General features: G+C 36.0%; 1 protein-coding gene and 1 long non-coding RNA gene across 4 annotated transcripts in view; both read left to right on the forward strand.

Annotated features, from left to right (window-relative positions):
- The window catches only part of ZNF654 (zinc finger protein 654), a 79884-nt gene that overhangs the window by 46007 nt on the left and 15893 nt on the right, over nt 1–17984 (forward strand). For 2 of the 3 annotated variants that reach the window (XM_012750982.3, XM_076000961.1), the window contains exon 4: nt 14473–14608. The exons of the other annotated variant lie outside the window; for it this stretch is intronic. In XM_012750982.3, coding sequence (XP_012606436.1) covers nt 14473–14608 — 136 coding nt within the window. The remainder of the gene's footprint in view (nt 1–14472; nt 14609–17984) is intronic. 3 annotated transcript variants of the gene reach the window in all.
- Nucleotides 5–5260, forward strand: LOC142870061 (uncharacterized). Its single transcript, XR_012918600.1, has 2 exons — nt 5–4379; nt 4758–5260. It is a non-coding gene; the product is annotated as an uncharacterized LOC142870061 (long non-coding RNA).

Consider the following 17984-nt stretch of genomic DNA (forward strand, 5'->3'; position numbering starts at 1 on the left):
AAAACAGTTTAATACTTCACATTTTGTCTACATATAAAACAGGCTTTTATTCTCCCCCTAAATATAGTTTATTGGTTATTTATTACTTATAAATTTTTATGGTTGCTAAGGTAACAATGTTTAAGTTCTTCTTATACTGACAGATAAAGCAAGCTCTTAAAATTAATTTTCATCTGTATCCCTGAGCAGTTCATAGCTAGGACTCCAATTCCATGCTTGTTAGACTAGAGCCTGTTTCTACCCTTATAGATTTGTAATACATCCTGGGTGTATATACAATTTTTAATGCTATAATGTAGAATTTAACCCTGGTGAAAAAGTATTCTTTCCTAGACTAGAAGCAGGCTATCTGTCCCATGTCACTTTTCCCCTTGGCTATACCCTGATTTTCTGATTTCTTATTTCATAATAGCTTTCTCAAGGTAGGAGGTGGAAGATCTTTTTTTTTTTTTTTTTTTTTTTTTACTTGATATAGGAGAGAAGAGAGTAAATCCAAACAGGAATGCAGGAATGACAAGATTCAAGACCTCTTCTGTAGGTGAAGGAACATTTGATCTTTTTACCATTTACTTGGGAAGTAGCACCTAGTACCCCGATTCACTTATATCCTTGGCATTATCTCAACACTTCTCTGGGTAGAAGTAAAGTAAGACATATTTGGAGCTCCACCTTAGGGGTAAAGTATCCCTGACCACCACATTTAAAACTGAAATATCCAGACAACATATCTTACGTTTATTGTGTTAAAAGAAAGGTTCATGGTCAACCAGCATTGCTGTATTACGTATATTACATTGAACATTCTTTTTTTATCCATTATTTTCTTCAGTAAAAGAGATAAAAATTTTTGTTCTTATGACGCTTATGTTCTAATTAGGAGGGTATATATTCAAGTATTTAAAACTTAATTGTCCATTCCATTTTTTCTTTGACACTTGTGTTCTTGGCAATCCATTCTTGAACTTTTGCTCAGCAAATATTTATTTAGTCCTCGTGATGTGCTAAGCACTAAACTCTGGGAAAACCAGTAGTAAACAAGACATAAAAACTTTGCTATAATGGTGTTTAATTCTAGTGTAGGAACAGAAAAACAATAAATCCCTTTATAAATGAAGAATATTTTAGAAAGTGACAAATGCCTTAGAGAAAAATAAAACAGGCCAGGAATAGAGAATGCTGACATGTATTGGGAAGGATATTTCAGTTTTAAATGGGGTGGTCAAGGAATACCTCATGGAAATGTCAGCTGAGCACTGATAACGGGAACCAATGACATGTCTGGAGTAGATGAAAGACAATATTTAATTCCTATTTTAAATGTGAGAAAACATAATGTTTGTGAAGGGATATATCCTTTATTTTTTTTCTTACAAGCAGGGTATCCATTTAGTTACCAAAATAATCAGTTCCTCAACAGAAAGTTCATGGTTTTGCATCCTTTTCTATCTCCTGTGCTACTTGCCTTTGAGTATGTCTAATCCTGGCTGAATTCTAAAGCCCATCCCCTAACCTCCCCTCCTTTTAGAAAAACTCTCTGCCATTTCTGCCACTTTTGTTCCTGTGGCTTCTTCCTACTCTGAATTTCCTTGAGCCTCTAACTCCTGACTCCTAGGAGGGGTTTTATCTTTCACTCCCATGTTATCTTCTTTACCTGGATAATCTAAGGCCTGTGCCCTTAGAGATCCAGGAAGGACCAACATGTAGTCCACCATGTACACCTCCCTAAAACATTGTATTTTCTAAGCTTGTGAATTCCCCAGGCTTTTGACTGGCCTTTGATAATCCAATGACAACCCCAATGTCACCTTTTGAAATACTTTAATAGGGTTTATTTAGTAGAATATATTAGACCTATCTCTCCAAGTAGTTCATCTCTATCCATCTTGCATACACATTCACACCAGCATATAGTGTTCTCTCTCTTCTTCCATAAATAGGACAGACACAATGCTGCTCATATTTTAACATACATAAAGACTACTTGGGGATCTTAGATCTTGTTAAAATTCAGATTATGATTCAGCAGTTGTGGGGTGGGGCCCGATAGTCTGCATTTCTAACATGTTCTGAGGTGATACTGATGATGCTAGTCCTTGAACTATACTTTGAGTAGCAGCAAGGAACTAATATTCTTTGCTGGATTTAAGTTAACTTCCTTCTCTTTCTTCTCCTCACATTTCAACTATGAATTTCTCAGCTTTGCCACTCACCCTATGTCATTTTGGGCAAGTTACATACTTTCTGTATCAGTTTTTTTATTTGTAAACTGAAGACAATATTTGGATTTGCTGCAGAGAGTCATTTTTTAGGTTCAGTCAGTAAAGTATCTGGCATTATTCCTGGCAAAATGATCATGTCACTATTTTTAAAGGAGGCAGTATAACCTGTCTGGTGAAGGGTGGGGTTCTGAAGTCCTACTAGCTGGACTTATATGCCTATTCTGTTCTTTCATGAATTTCTGATCACCTAAAAATCTGATTTGTTCAGGTAGGAATTTTTAACTGTTCTTACCCATGGACTATAATTTTTCTTCTGCATTATTTCAAGAGGAAACTTCATTCTTAGAGCCAAATGTTCCATTTACTGGCTTCTAAAAGTTTTCTTCCTTAGCCTTTGACTTCCAATAATTTTTCTTTACCTCAACATAATAAGATGGCACATTTCTCATGCGATATGCCTGCCACCTCCTCCTCTTCATCATCTTTATGATTATTGTACAAATTTTCTATATTCCCAAATGACAAAAATAATGTAAAATGAGGAAAAATTTATTATGAATGTTGGAAACTAAGATGAGGGCCTTATGCCAAGCACTCAAGGAAGAAACCATATTGAGGGATGGGCCAAACAATACTTGATTGACTGAATATTATACAGTAGGAAATATATGTGTGTGATAGAGATATATATAAAAAAAGATAAAAGAGATACCTTCCAGTAGTATCCAATAATGCACACACCCCCCCCAACCCTGCCAATTTGTAACAACAGGGGCTGGAGGAAGTAGCAGGTGGTGGGGATTTGGTATGTGGTCAATCTCATTCTTGTTGTTGGTACTCAGATGTGCACCAGGCATGCAACAGAGCCTAAAGAACAGGAATCCTGAGTGATTGTTATAACCACATTAAAAATGGGATGTATTGCTTTGCTCAGCATTCTTTCCATTGAGAGAATTGGAAGTATGATCCAAACTAAATGTAGCCTTCTCCAATACCCAGAGGTAAGAAAGTTTTGCAAGAGAGGTATAGTTGTCTTCTACTCAAACTTCCTTTTACTCCCTCACAGGCCATTGGTTTAACAAATTCAACTACAGTGCACATAAACTTTCCCCTTCTCTCTTTGGGCACGAAAGATTTGACAGGGATCTATTCGCCTACTGGTAAAACTAGTCTCTGTTGTAAATATTCTAGGTATAGATGACCAGAAGATAAATACCAGTTATCATCAGTTATATGGAAAGATAAGACAGTTAAACAAACAAAAGAAAGTATCTATTCTTGCTGAGGTTGAGTTCAAGGTATTGTCCATAAAATTAAGTGAAATTGTAAAGAATGAACAACCCCAAAGAACATATGGAGGTGAAATACTGTAGGGAGATAGAACTGTTAAATTAAAAGTACAATGAAGGCAATTAATAGTGGATTAACTCTAACAAAAAAAAAACAAATCAGTGAAGAAATTGTCTTTAAAGATTAATTTTCAACTCATACTTATAGGCATATCTTATTATACTTTTCAATTTTGGGGATAAAGGAAAAGTTCCTACAAATGTAAGACCCATGTAAAACAAACAGTATTCCCACAAAGGAAAAAATAAAATTAGGTCAGCAATGAATTCCTCCATAGTAATAAATGCGAGAATAAATAAATAATGTCCGTGGAGTTTTTCAAAGGGAAAAATATGATTTCATAATACAGCTGCCAAGCCCTATAGTTTATGAGAGAGGACAACAGAAATAAATAGTCCAAAACTTGGAAAGCAAACCCAACTATATGTCTTTTATTAGGAAAACAAGTATACCAGCTGATCAAAACACAAAATTTACATATTGGGTCATTACAGAATAAAAAATAGTACTGACCCAGGGAACAAGTAAAAATCAGCAAGCCATTGGTATTATGGCTATTATGAAGATTCTATTAACATCAAATGATTCTGGAAAAGGAAAATACAAGTTCCACAATAATTTGGAACTAAAATCTTAGATTAAGGTATTGATTGAATAGAGGTAAGGAAGATAGGGAAGAATCAGATATATTCTTGGCTATTTAAGCTGAAACAACTACATAGATTGGGTGTTCTTTACTAAGTAGGCAGTGTATTATAGGGGGAAGAGCAAGATATAGAAAGATGGTGAGTCCATTCTAGACACACTGAGGTTTTTTTTTTGTTTTGTTTTTTTTTTTTTTTTAATTTTTTTTTTTTTGAGACAGAGTCTCACTTTGTTGTCCAGGCTAGAGTGAGTGCCGTGGCGTCAGCCTAGCTCACAGCAACCTCAAACTCCTGGGCTCGAGCGATCCTACTGCCTCGGCCTCCCGAGTAGCTGGGACTACAGGCATGCGCCACCATGCCCGGCTAATTTTTTATATACATATCAGTTGGCCAATTAATTTCTTTCTATTTATAGTAGAGACGGGGTCTCGCTCTTGCTCAGGCTGGTTTTGAACTCCTGACCTTGAGCAATCCGCCCGCCTCGGCCTCCCAGAGAGCTAGGATTACAGGCGTGAGCCACCGCGCCCGGCCTAGACACACTGAGTTTTAAATGTCATTGGAATATGCAAGTACCATTGTCCAATAGATGGTCAGATTCATGGGTCTATATGTGTATTTTCTTTTTTAACCAAGAACATTTATTTGCTTTAATAAATCAAGAGAAAAATAGATCTTTTAAAGGTTTTTCTTTTAATTGAAAAATAAAAGCAACATGGGGTAGTGACTGAAATGCTGACCAAGCCAGTAAAAGTCTTACTACTAGAGCGCCGCAAATGTTTTAATGAGCCTGCCCTGACCTTAGAGAAAACTCTTATCCTAATCCCTTGGAGTCAATGTAAAAGTCATAGAGATCTTTTTTGTTCAGACTAGGAGTAGGCCTTAGTTAATCTTTCTCTCCCTAAGACTCAACCTGTTTTTTATCTGCTGGTCCCTTAGGTGGGTTGGAGAAGGGAATAGGAGGAGGTAAGGGATGTCACCGCCCAGGCAGGAGGCACAAGGGTGTCCAACTCCAATAGCATCATAAGAGAAGAACAAAAAATAATTAAAGGTAAAAGAGGCCAGGCGTGGTGGCTCACGCCTGTAATTCTAGCACTCTGGGAGGCCGAGGCAGGCTGATTGCTCGAGGTCAGGAGTTCGAAACCAGCCTGAGCAAGAGCGAGACCCCGTCTCTACTATAAATAGAAAGAAATTAATTAGCCAACTAATATATATAGGAAAAATTAGCCGAGGATGGTGGCGCATGCCTGTAGTCCCAGCTACTCGGGAGGCTGAGGCAGGAGGATTGCTTGAGCCCAGGAGTTTGAGGTTGCTGTGAGCTAGGCTGACGCCATGGCACTCACTCTAGCCTGGGCAACAAAGTGAGACTCTGTCTCAAAAAAAAAGAAAAAGAAAAAGGCACAAGAGAGGAGTTTAAATAAAAGTGTTAAGCCTACCCTGCTTCACTGGGTCAAGTGTTGATCGCCTCTAAGAAGTTAGGGTATATAGTCTTCAAAAAGCAGCAAACTATCCAGATTTTATTATTTTTAGCTACAAAGTTTAGAATTATTGACTTTTCTCTAAAACCATCTCAAAACTTGGACCATGGCCCTTCCCTAGAGTACTTAGAATAAGTTTCCCTAAGATTTAATGTGGCAAATTCCTAATCTTGGTATTCAAAACAAATCCCTATAGTGCTGCTTAAAAGGCTTTTAAAGAATACAACCATAATAGCTTTAATATAAGCAAGACATTTTGTGAGGACAGTTTAAAAATTGTTACCATATTTTCTGCTCAGGTAGAAGTTCTCTCCTGGGTCTGCTCAACTCCATTTTGACTGTATATGATTTTTCTCCCTCTAAGATTTTCTAGCACTACCAAAGCTCTAATCCCCCTATATTCTATCTGTGGTTGGATGTCTCACTTTGTTAGATCCAGTGGGTAGAAACTGACTTTCATCCGTCTTCAACACTTAGTAGTCGTAATCCCTTAGTACTGATTTAAATGTTTGTCCAAACAAAGGATAAATAAGCCCACAGACATTTCTATCTGATGTCTAGCCATTCCTTTCTTTTTTAAAATCCCTTTTAGAGAGGTATCATTCTTGGTGAACCTTAAAAAACAAAATATAATTAGGTATATTGACTGAAACTTTTACCCCATAGTCCATTGGCTACTTCTATGTACAGTGAGATGGAGGACAGATCAATGAATGTATTTGTGGGTTGAAAACATCAAATATTTACTTGTGGATTCTACTTTGACAATGCAGAAAAAAGGGAAATTGAAATATCTTTAATTGTGAGAGAAGTATAAGAGACAAGATTTCAATGTCTATGAAAGAAACAGATTTGACAAGTATTTAGCACTAGGAATGAAAAGGACTGGTGGTAAAATTAAAGTTTCAGATTCTTAAATTAATTTGTGAAGATTCTATTTCTTAGATAAATTTTGTGTTGAAATGAGTAAAGCTTTGATATTTTCCCATTGGCATTTACTATTTGAAATAGTTAACTCTGCTTAATAATTCTTGTATATCACTACTTCAGAAATATTTTCACTTTCTGAGTTTTTAAAATATTGTCATTAAGAAAGAAACGTCTTATTTCGATTCAGCTGTTGAATTTGTATAATCACTTTGAAGAGGTACAAGAGCCAGAGTTATTTCAAACATAAAATTGATAATTAATAGGCTGGGTGCAGTGGCTCACACCTGTAATCCCAGCACTTTAGGAGGCTGAGGCAGGAGGATGGCTTGAACCCAGGAGTTCAAGGCTGCAATGAGCCATGATTGCACCACTGCATTCCAGCCTGGGTGACAGAGTGAGACCCTGTCTCTAAAAAATCAAGAAACAAAAAAGTACAATAAATAAGCTTGAAGAGTTAAGCTTAAGGGGCCAAGATTAAGCCTGGGCCCTCCAAAAGATGGGACTGTCATTGTCAATAAGTTGCATATATTTGAGGAAAGGCCAGAATATCCTGACACATAGAACAACAATCATTTCAAAAGAGAGTACTAAGCATTGTGCATTGATAGTTATTCACACATAGTATCAACCATAAACAAAGATTTTATATTCTGAACATCTTACAGTCTAGTTTTGTCAAGAGAAGGCATGTAAGTGCCTTCAAAATCAGTGATCGTATTAATACATTGAAACTATAATAGCTCTAAGAACACATCATTGAAGCATTCATTGTTCATTGAAAACAGATTCTGTGGTGTGTCCTAATATATAACAACTAGAATTGTCAGCATATTAGTGCTTAAAGCAAGTTATATTTTCCCATATAAAATGTATCATAGAAAATTTAAGCTTTGGCTGGGTGCTGTGGGTTATGTCTATAATCCTAGCATTTTGAGATGCCAAAGCAGGAGGATCACTTGAAACCTGGAGTTCAAGACCATTCTGAGCTAGAGCAAGGCCCTCTCTCTACAAAAAATGAAAAAATTAGCCAGGCATGGTGGTATGCACCTGTAGTCCCAGCTACTTAGGAAGCTGATGAAGGAGGACTACTTGAGACCAGGAGTTTGAAGTTGCAGGGAGCTATGATGAGTGAGACTCTGTCTATTAAAAAAAAGGAAAAAGAATATTTAAAGTTTAAGGAAGATTTTCATTCCAATCCCATTTATAAATAAATGATGAAACTAAGGACCAGAGAGATTCATTCATTCATCTATCAAAAAATATTTATTGGAGAATAACTTGCCCAGTTTTAACACTGTGACTTGACTGACTCTAGTGCTCTTTCTGCTTAATTAGATTGTATTTATTTCTTTGTATGGGAACCTACGCTGAAATAAATCATGCATACACCTTAATTCTGCTTCAGGGCCTGTATTATTAAAGGTTAGAATTCTTCTATTAGCCATATTAATTCATTAATTATTTTAAAATGCTACTGATAAGATTGTACTTCCATTAGCATGGCAACCACCAACTAATTTTGGAATTTGATTATGCTGTCAGTTGATGGTTTTACTGTAGTTATGATTGGCTTTCCTTAGGTAAAACTCTGCTGATTTAAATAATATTTAAATTTGTTACTTAAATTTTTTAAAAATCTACAAAAATGTAATCAGGTTTATTAAACAGGGAATAATTATTCATACTTAAATATTCAATTTTTCAAAATCCCTAAAGGAGTATCTTAAATAGATCACAAGTACATGATTCTAATTAATTTTAAATATCAAATATTGTGACTTATAGGCATTTATACATTTTTACAATTTTGACACTAGGAGTCATCTTAGAAACTGTTTCATTCCATTCCTTATTTTACAGATCTGAAAATTAACCTCCAACAGAGTTGAGGTTTGTAGAAACAGGAGGGCCTAAAATCTTACTGTCAATCCAGCATTCTTTCTAGTATGCCGTATTTCATAATCTATTATAAGTAATGATTTAACCATGTGTTTACAATAATGTACATGGCAAAAGAACAAGTTTAAAGAAATGTTTTATTGGCCAGGTGCGGTGGCTCATGCTTGCAATCCTAGCTCTCTGGGAGGCCGAGGTGGGCGGATGGTTTGAGCTCAGGAGTTCAAAACCAACCTGAGCAAGAGCAAGATCCGTCTCTACTATAAATAGAAAGAAATTAATTGGCCAACTAACATATATATAAAAAAATATATAGAAAAAATTAGCCGGGCATGGTGGAGCATGCCTGTAGTCCCAGCTATTTGGGAGGCTGAGGCAGAAGGATTGCTTGAGCCCAGGAGTTTGAGGTTGCTGTGAGCCAGGCTGATGCCATGGCACTCACTCTAGCCTGGGCAACAAAGTGAGACTCTGTCTCAAAAAAAAAAAAAAAAAGAAATGTTTTATTAATTCTGCTATCTTAAGAGCTTCATAGTCTAACATTTTAAAACCTTTTGAAAACTGCCTTTTTGGTGAGGAATTAAGAAACTACTGTGGTGATCTGAGTGATAGCAAATAAAGGCTTAGACTAGTAGAATGGTTACCTGTAGAAATGGCAAGGAAGAAGCAGATCAGGAGATATTAAAGAAAATGACATGATAGGATCAACAGAAGACAAAGATGACTTTCATATCCAGCCCCAAACACAAATATAAAAACAAATAATACCTAAGACCATGATTCTCCAGACTTCTGATATCGTACTATATAGTTAAAAAAAATGTTTGAGCATATATCCCCACTCTGTGTATACTTATGTACATGTACTAATATTATATACATTGTGAAACATAAAAATGCATTTAAAAAGGATAAGTAAAATGTAAATGTTTTCAATAGTACAAAAACTCAGTGATAGCAATATGATTACATATGCTTTATTTTTGAAAAATTTTAGCATTTTGTAATACAGTGATTCAGAAACTGATTTTAGGTTCAGTTTGATGCTTGTTTTAACTACTATTGTAGGTAAAAAGGATAACTTTGGTAGTTTCAAATGGAAAATTTTCTTTTGTAAATCATGATGCTTAGTTTGAAATGCCTTTCAGAAATTATACAAAGGGTTTTGCTGAAATTTGACTACTATTCTTCAAGTCAATCAGTATTTTCTTAAATACTAATGATTTTTAACAAACAAGTTAAAAATTCATTAAAATCCTCCAGTTGAAAGATTTTTCAACAGAAAATTCTGGTCTAAGTTTTTTTTTTTTTTTTTTTTTGAGACAGAGTCTCACTTTGTTGCCCAGGCTAGAGTGAGTGCCATGGCGTCAGCCTAGCTCACAGCAACCTCAAACTCCTGGGCTCAAGCAATCCTCCTGCCTCAGCCTCCCGAGTAGCTGGGACTACAGGCATGTGCCACCATGCCCGGCTAATTTTTTCTATATATATTAGTTGGCCAATTAATTTCTTTCTATTTATAGTAGAGACAGGGTCTCGCTCTTGCTCAGGCTGGTTTCGAACACCTGACCTTGAGCAATCAGCCCGCCTCGGCCTCCCAGAGTGCTAGGATTACAGGCGTGAGCCACCATGCCTGGCCTGGTCTAAGTTTTTTAATGGTATAAATACAAGCATTATATAGGTGACATACTGACTATTGGTAACAACAGTCATGTAATAATGCAAACATTTCCAAACATTTGTTTTAAATGATTTTCTCCATAAAAACTTTCTATTGAAAACAGTAACTTTTTCATTGTTATAACTGTCCCCTTTATGTTATATGGGCAAACTTAAGAGTATTTATTTTTTCAAAAACATCAGGGCTTACCACAGAAAAGAATGGCAAATTAATGCTAACTGTCTTTTTATAAAAGAAAAGTGTGTAACATCTTTAAAATGTACACCTTTTTAAAGTGCTTTACCGTGAGATAACCAGTGAAAGTGTAATAAGAAATACGATTATCTCATTTCAAAGTATTGTAAAGATTTTACTGTATTTTAAAGACTGTGTTTTTACAAAATGTACCATATTGAAGACCATTTACATTTTTGTCTCAATTTGCTGCAGTAACTTGCATATGAATGAATTTGACAGGTGGTGTTCTATAACTTTGGAATATGCATTTCATTCAAAATAAGACAGATGTTCCATTGTGCTTCCATTTATATAGATGTCCATGAAATCCTATTTCAATTAAAGATTTATTATTGAGACTGTATCTTCTCTGGTATACCTTTCCTTTCCTGGCACTGTTTGAAAAAGCCTTTAACTACCTAAGAAGGTGTCAACACTAGATAGTAATGCAAGGCCTTCCTCTTGTACAATAAATACCAGAAAAGTGGACTAGTACAAATTTTCAGTATTGCAGGAAAAGGAACTAAGTTTATTATGGATTGAGATAGTTAGCGGAGGCTTCTCAGGGAAAGTGGGACCGTGGAAAGATAGGATTTAGATAGATTTGTGGAGGTTGTAGGAGGAGAAAAACAGTGACAGGAGAAAGCATAGGTAAGAAAATACAAGGTGAATTTAGGAGCTGTGGAAGAAACCAGGCTGGAGAAAAGGATTCATGATGTGCTATAGGTGATTGAATAGGTAAGTCCAGAGATCCTTAAATGTGAAGGCATTTAAGGCATGAAATGTAAGGCATGAAGACTTTCACCCTATGAACACTGATGCACAGCTCCAAGACACTTGTTATAGTGGCCATCTCTAAAATGGCAACTCATTCAGGGAAGAGAAATCTTGGAATAAACATTAAGCCCACTCACTCCATAGTGGATTTTGAAAGAAGAGTGAGGGAAAGAGTTGTACTTTCTCTCTTTAGCAAAGACTCAACATTGAATGGAAGTATCAGAGGAGATTATGTTCAGCACAGTGCAGTGTGGGTATCAATATTAGATGACTTAATAAAGGATTAAGTTAATATACAGGCCCAACTTAGGTAAATATTCTAAAATATATATAATGTGTGTATATATACTTCAGGAGAGAATAAGTTGTGAATTCTAGAGTGATTTACATGCTTCCTTATTTACTTTGGAAGGGTTAAATTGGAGATCATCCAAAACAGCTGTATATTATTAAATATTTAAGGAAAGAGAACCCCCCAAATACTTTCAAATCAATTTGTTCTCTTTCATCCTGTGTCTCCTTAAATACACCAGATAAAATCTTTGATCTCTATTTCCAATCCAGAGCTATTTCCTATAGGAGTGGTCTCCAAAATATGTTGTACTTGACCCAAAGTTATCTGTAGTTGGGAGTTGTTAGATATGCAGATTGCCAGGGCTCTCTCCTAGAAATATTCTAATTCAGTAGGTCTAAGTTGGGACCCAGGGATCTATTTTTTTTTTTTTTTAAATAAGGTTCCAAGTGTTTCTTATTTTCAGCCAAGTTTAGGAAACTGGCAATACATCTTTCTTTTTTGAGACAGAATTTCACTCTATTGCCTGGGCTAGAGTGCCGTGGTGTCAGCCTATCTCACAGCAACCTCAAACTCCTGGGCTCAAGTGATCTTCCTGTCTCAGCCTCCCAAGTAGCTGGGATTACAGGCACCTGCCACCATGCCTGGCTAATTTTTTTTTTTTTTTAATTTTTAGTTGTTTTGGCTAATTTCTTTCTATTTATAGTAGAGACAAGGTCTCACTCTTGTTCAGGCTGGTCTCGAATTCCTGAGCTCAAAAGATCCACCCGCCTCAACCTCCTAGAGTGCTAGGATTATAGGCGTGAGCCACTGCGCCTGGCTAATGCATCTTGACTTGGGTATAAGTCCAGTTCTAAGTCATGTAGCACTAATGGCTGTATGATTTGTGCCTCACTTACCCGTAGACAGCTAGAAAGACGGATTGTTCAAGGGCTCAGCAGCAGAGCTAAGCTCACTAGTGACTCGGGCTACCATAGAGCTCACCTTATTTCTTGTGCTTTGATTGGACCAAAAGCCACCTGACAGCAGTTGAATTTTAGGGGCAATAATCTGTATGTCTAGAACAATTTGGGAGTTTTTTTATGTTGTTTACCTTGGGAGGTTTGAAACTGATAATTGTTTTTAACCATGATGCTGTTGTCAGAGATAATTACTATGTTTTATGTATGTTAGAAAAATCATGGCTTATTGATAACTTTATACTTACTTTATTTTTTATGAATGCTCTAACATCCTGACATGTAGAAATGCAGAAATTTGTTTTACACTAAAGCAATTAGATGTCTTAAAATATTAATTCAAACTACTAAAAAGTACTAGAAGAAATAATAGCAAATGTTTTTTGAGTGCTTACTATGTGCCAGGCACTGTCTCAAGCACTTTTCAATACTGTATATTATTACTTAATCCTCACAACAATCCTATGAAGTAGGTGTTTTAGTATCCATTTTCCAGAGGAATTGACTGATGGAGAACAGAGAGGTTAAGTAACTTGCCCATTGTTTGTAGGATTTTTGTTTGTTTGCTGGCTTGTTTTAATTTGGAACCATCCTTAAATAACTTTTAGAAAATACTTATTTTCAAGATGTCTGGGTTTAATGAACCTTTGACTTATTTGACTGAATGATTCTTTATCATGAAAATTGGATTTCTTCTACCTTTTTCTCTTATAAAACAAATAAAATCTCTTCTCTAGTATATTTTAAGCAGGAATGCCAAGTGGCATATAGAAATCACTTTTTAGTCTAAGATGGAATGTTCATACGATGGAAGAATGTGACCATGTAATAAAAGCAAAGTGTTTATAGCCACTTTGAATATGTAGCCTTGATTCATCTAAGTAAAATTCATAGAGATATATATATTTTTTTACCCCAGAGCTTTGCTTTATAACTGCTACTAAGTTTTTAATATAAGGGATTTTGTGAGCACAGAATAAAATTCTGGCAGTTGTTGTATTTTAATTGATGTACAATATTCAAATTTTTAACATTCCCTGTTATAATATCTAGTTTTTTCTTGAGGCTTTAAGCTCAATCTATGCTTTTTTAAAAACAATACTTTCACTAGGCTTTCAGTTAATCTTTTTAAATTGTCAAATTAAATTCCCTGATATATTTTTAAAAACAACACCTAACAAAGTATATAATCAATCAAAAAATATAATCAACTAAACAAAACTTGTAAATCTAAATCTAATGAATCAGATTTATGAACTCAGTATACCTAATTCTCCTAAATGTCATACATTGTTTACAAACAACTTGTTAGAAATTTCATATTATAACAAGTCTAAGATAGCAGATTCTCTGAAAACATTTCAAATATCTTTAAAAAAACCCAAATTAACAGTTATTGCCAAAATTACCAAAAACATCTTTATCATAACCTATAGAAAATTTCTATTATAGGTTATGTTTATTTCTTTAACCTGTCATTTCTTCATCCCAAAACTATAAGTCTAATTATCTAACGAAGGGGACTAGAATTTCCATTTTCCAGCTTTCTACCACAACTTAGATTATGCATTTGGGATCAGGGCAGAAGAACTTTGTCTACCTGCCAACCAGAGTCTGCATTATTGAGCAGGCATCCCTGCCAACCTCCCTTTTTATTGTCAGGCTCTTGCTTGCCATTGTTAATAGGAGCTGAGTCTTTATGTAAATTTAACTGAACATTTATGTTTCAGTTTTTTGCAACCTGGTTCTTTTCCTAGAAATGATGCATCCCATAAGTTTTTCCTTTAGGTTACACTTCATCCCTGTTTTAATGGGATTTTCTCCATCCAAATATGTATATATTGTGTAACCTTTGGCATTAAAGCCTATTTGTGTTAATGGGGTTTTGACACCCTACTTAGGTTACAATCGTAACCCTTTCTCTTTTATAATTTTAATAGTTGCCTAATTGACCATCAGTCATTTTACTGACAATGATGATCAAGTTTAGTTTTTAACCCCTTTAAATTCACAAAGCCAAAATGATTTTTCTCTCCTAGGAATGCCAGAATCACCTCCGCAGATATGGAAATGTGAATCTGGAACTGGTGACTCGAATCATTAGAGATGGTGGCCCATGGGAAGATCCAGTGTTGCAAGCTGTTCTTAAAGCCCAGCCAGCATCTCAGGAGATAGGTACTTCAGGAGATTCAAAATCAAAACCAACATTTGTGAGAAGCAAACACAATTTTGTTTCCTAACTAGCGCAGTAATAGTGATTTATCTTTATTTTATAATACTGAATAATGGAGTGATGTATTCTCAAATGAACAATGTTTGTTATTCTAACCTGGCCCTAAGTGATTTTTGACACCAGACTAGGTATATGTATTAGGTCATTAAATATGAAATGTCCGATTTCAAATCAAAAGTTTATTATATCTCAAATAAGAAGCAATACAATCAATCAGAGTATGTACCTAAACTATTGACACACTTTTGCCATCTTTATACTTATAAAGATGCTACTTGTTTATGCCAGTAGCAAAGAAGCCTTGAGAGAAAGTGGCAATGAAATGGTGAAAGGTGTTTTCCACAGTGTGTTGAGAATTAAATATTTGTCCTTACAAGAAGTGGTCCAAAGCCTGGAAGAAGTGGTAGACAGTTGGTGCAGGGTCTGGTGAATATGGTAGATGATAGAGAGTTACCAAGTCCAGCTGCTGTAGTTTGAGCAGCATCGTTTGTGTGACATGTGGTCTTGCGAGGATTGGCCTGTCTCTATTGACCAATTTTGGCTGCTTTATCACAAGCATCTTCATCATTTTGTCCAACTGGTTACAGTAGACATCCACTGTAATCTGACCAGGTTTCATGAAGCTACAGTGGATAATACCAGCGCTGGACCACCACAAACACCATTAGCTTTTTTTGATGAATTTTTGGTGTTGGACTGTGTTTCTGCACTTCATGTTTAGTCAACCATTCTGCCAAATGCTTGCAGTTGTCAAAAAAAATCCATTTTTCATCATACATAATAATATGGTGTAGAAATGGTTCGCCTTTATGTCGTGACAGCAAAGAAAGGCAAGCTTCAAGACGATTTCTCTTCTGATGCTCATTGATGCTCATTTAATTCATGTGATATCCATCTATCCAGCTTCTTTAGCTTGTCCATTTGTTTCAAATGGTCCAATATTGTTGGAATAGTAATGTCAAACCTTGCTGCTAATTCATATGTACGTTGAGATGAATTTGCTTCCCCTACAGCTCTCAGCTCATCATTATCCACCTTGGTCTCAGGTTACCCATGTGGCTCATTTTCAAGATTAAAATCACCAGAACAGAATTTCTCAAACCGTAGCTATAGTATATGTTCATTAGCCACATTCATTAGTTAACTAATTTGTTCATTAGTTCTTTCCCACTTTGTTGATATTTCCAGCTCTCTGCACTGCATTGGTTCCACAATGGAACTCCTATTTGAAAATAACATGAATTTTTTACTTATCCATCGTTTCACAAAAATTGCTCTAAAAAAACAATTTTGAAAGATAATCACAAGCCACACCATATGTTTGAAAAACTGAGGATGCACTCTCACAGTATTAAAAAAAAAACAAACCTAAGAAGTATCAAAGTGAAATACCAGAGATATCAACTGTCAAACTTAGTACTTAAGGAAACTGGACATTCCATACTTAATAACCTGACATTTCTAGTAATGAAATTTCAGAGTCTTAATACATTTGCTAGCTGTTACTTATTTATAGGGAGTTTATATTTGTCACTTGAGGCATATTTTTTAAATCTTCTTAAGTAGGGACACCCTTGTTTAAAAAACACACAAACTCTGTTTCTGGTGAAAACACATGGAATTTCCCTTACATATGAAACTCCATAAGGGCTGGAACTCTGAATTTTGTCACCCACTGCTGCATATCCTACAGGTAGCCCCAGTGCCTGGTACAGAGTAGGTGGTTACTATAAATATTTACTGATTGATTGAATGACCACGATGAATGCACGAGTGAGTGAGTGACTAACTGAATGAATACATTTTAATTTCAAATACACTAGAGCAGTATTTCCCAAACTTCATCCACTAAGAGAAGTTTTGTCTCATTTCCTTAGTACCTACATACATACTTTGTATCACCTCCTATCAAACCTGTATCCACACTGGTCCCTTGTGGGCCAAAATCTCTTTTTGAGGCAGGAGGCTCTATCAACTGCTTCTAGTTAATTCTTTTCTCATATTCTTAAGCCCCAGGATACTCTGGATCACCAAAACTGAGAATGTAAGCTCAGCAGTAGTGAATAAACACAAAAGTGTGGGAAACATTTGAAAATGCAGAGAGCCTATGGATTGCATTTATAAGACGGCCAAAGGGAAAAGACGAGACCTCCCAACCCTGGAACCAGTTAGACCTTCGTCTGATGAAAAAGACACTTCACACCACAGATTGTGTTGAGCAGATTGTGATATTTTCTATTAGTCCTGGAGATAATGGGTGGAGTTGGGTTGTGAGTGCAGTTGAGTGGAATAGGAGCTATGATTCTCGGGCTTAGAAGCAAACTGATACTAGATACAAGTGTGGAGGACTATAATAGAAATGTGATTGAAAGTGAAGATAGCTAGGAGAAGCAGTGCAAAGTTGCGGGATGGGATGGGAGGTGGGACAGGATTAGGAGGATAGGTCTAAGGTATATGGAACAGTGATATGAGGAATCTAAGGGATAGAAAGGAGACTGGTGCTTAGATGTGTAGTTCTTGGAAAGGGATAAAAAACTGAAGAGGGGCTGGGTGTGGTGGCTCATACCTATAATCATAGCACTTTGGGAGATTGAGGTAGGAAGATTTTCCTGAAGCTAAGAGTTAAAAGATCAGCCTATACAACAAGGTGAGACCCTGTCTCTCCAAAAAACTAAAAAAAAAAAAAGCCAGGTGTGTTGGTGAACGCCTGTAGTCTCAGCTACTTGGGAGGCTGTGGAAGGAGGATTGCTTGAGGCCAGGAGTTTGAGGCTGTAGTAAGCTATGATTGTGCCACTGTACTCTAGCCTGGGTGACAGAGCAAGACTCTGTCTAAAAAAAAGCTGAAGTAGGAGACAGTTGGAGCTGAGGAGGAAAGTTGGAGTTGGATTATTGAGGAAAAGTATGAAGAGTTGAATATAGGAAAGGTAAGGGTGACCGACTAGAGGAGACTGGTAAATATGGCCAGAGGGGGCAGGAACTAGATAAAGACAGAGGTTCAAAAGGAGTGAGGACAGAGGAGAAGAAAGCTTTTAGCGGAGCTTTTATGCTTTCCACAGAACATACCTGCTGTTGATTGGTCTGAGGGCTGATGGCCTTTTAGGCTGGAGTTACGTTAGAATAATAAATATAATAAATACTCCTTTTATACCTCTGCTAGCATAGCTCACTTTGGGAAAAGCTGCTCTAAAACTGCATTAATATGGTAACCCTTCTCTGGTTGATAACCACATAAATCAGTGTTTGCTTATCATATGCTTTAAACAGAATTGCAAGACAAATGTTTAAGCCAAAATAAAACATTATTCATAATCACTTTAG

Source organism: Microcebus murinus, chromosome 1, assembly GCF_040939455.1.
Source record: "Microcebus murinus isolate Inina chromosome 1, M.murinus_Inina_mat1.0, whole genome shotgun sequence".
Lineage (NCBI taxonomy): Eukaryota > Metazoa > Chordata > Mammalia > Primates > Cheirogaleidae > Microcebus > Microcebus murinus.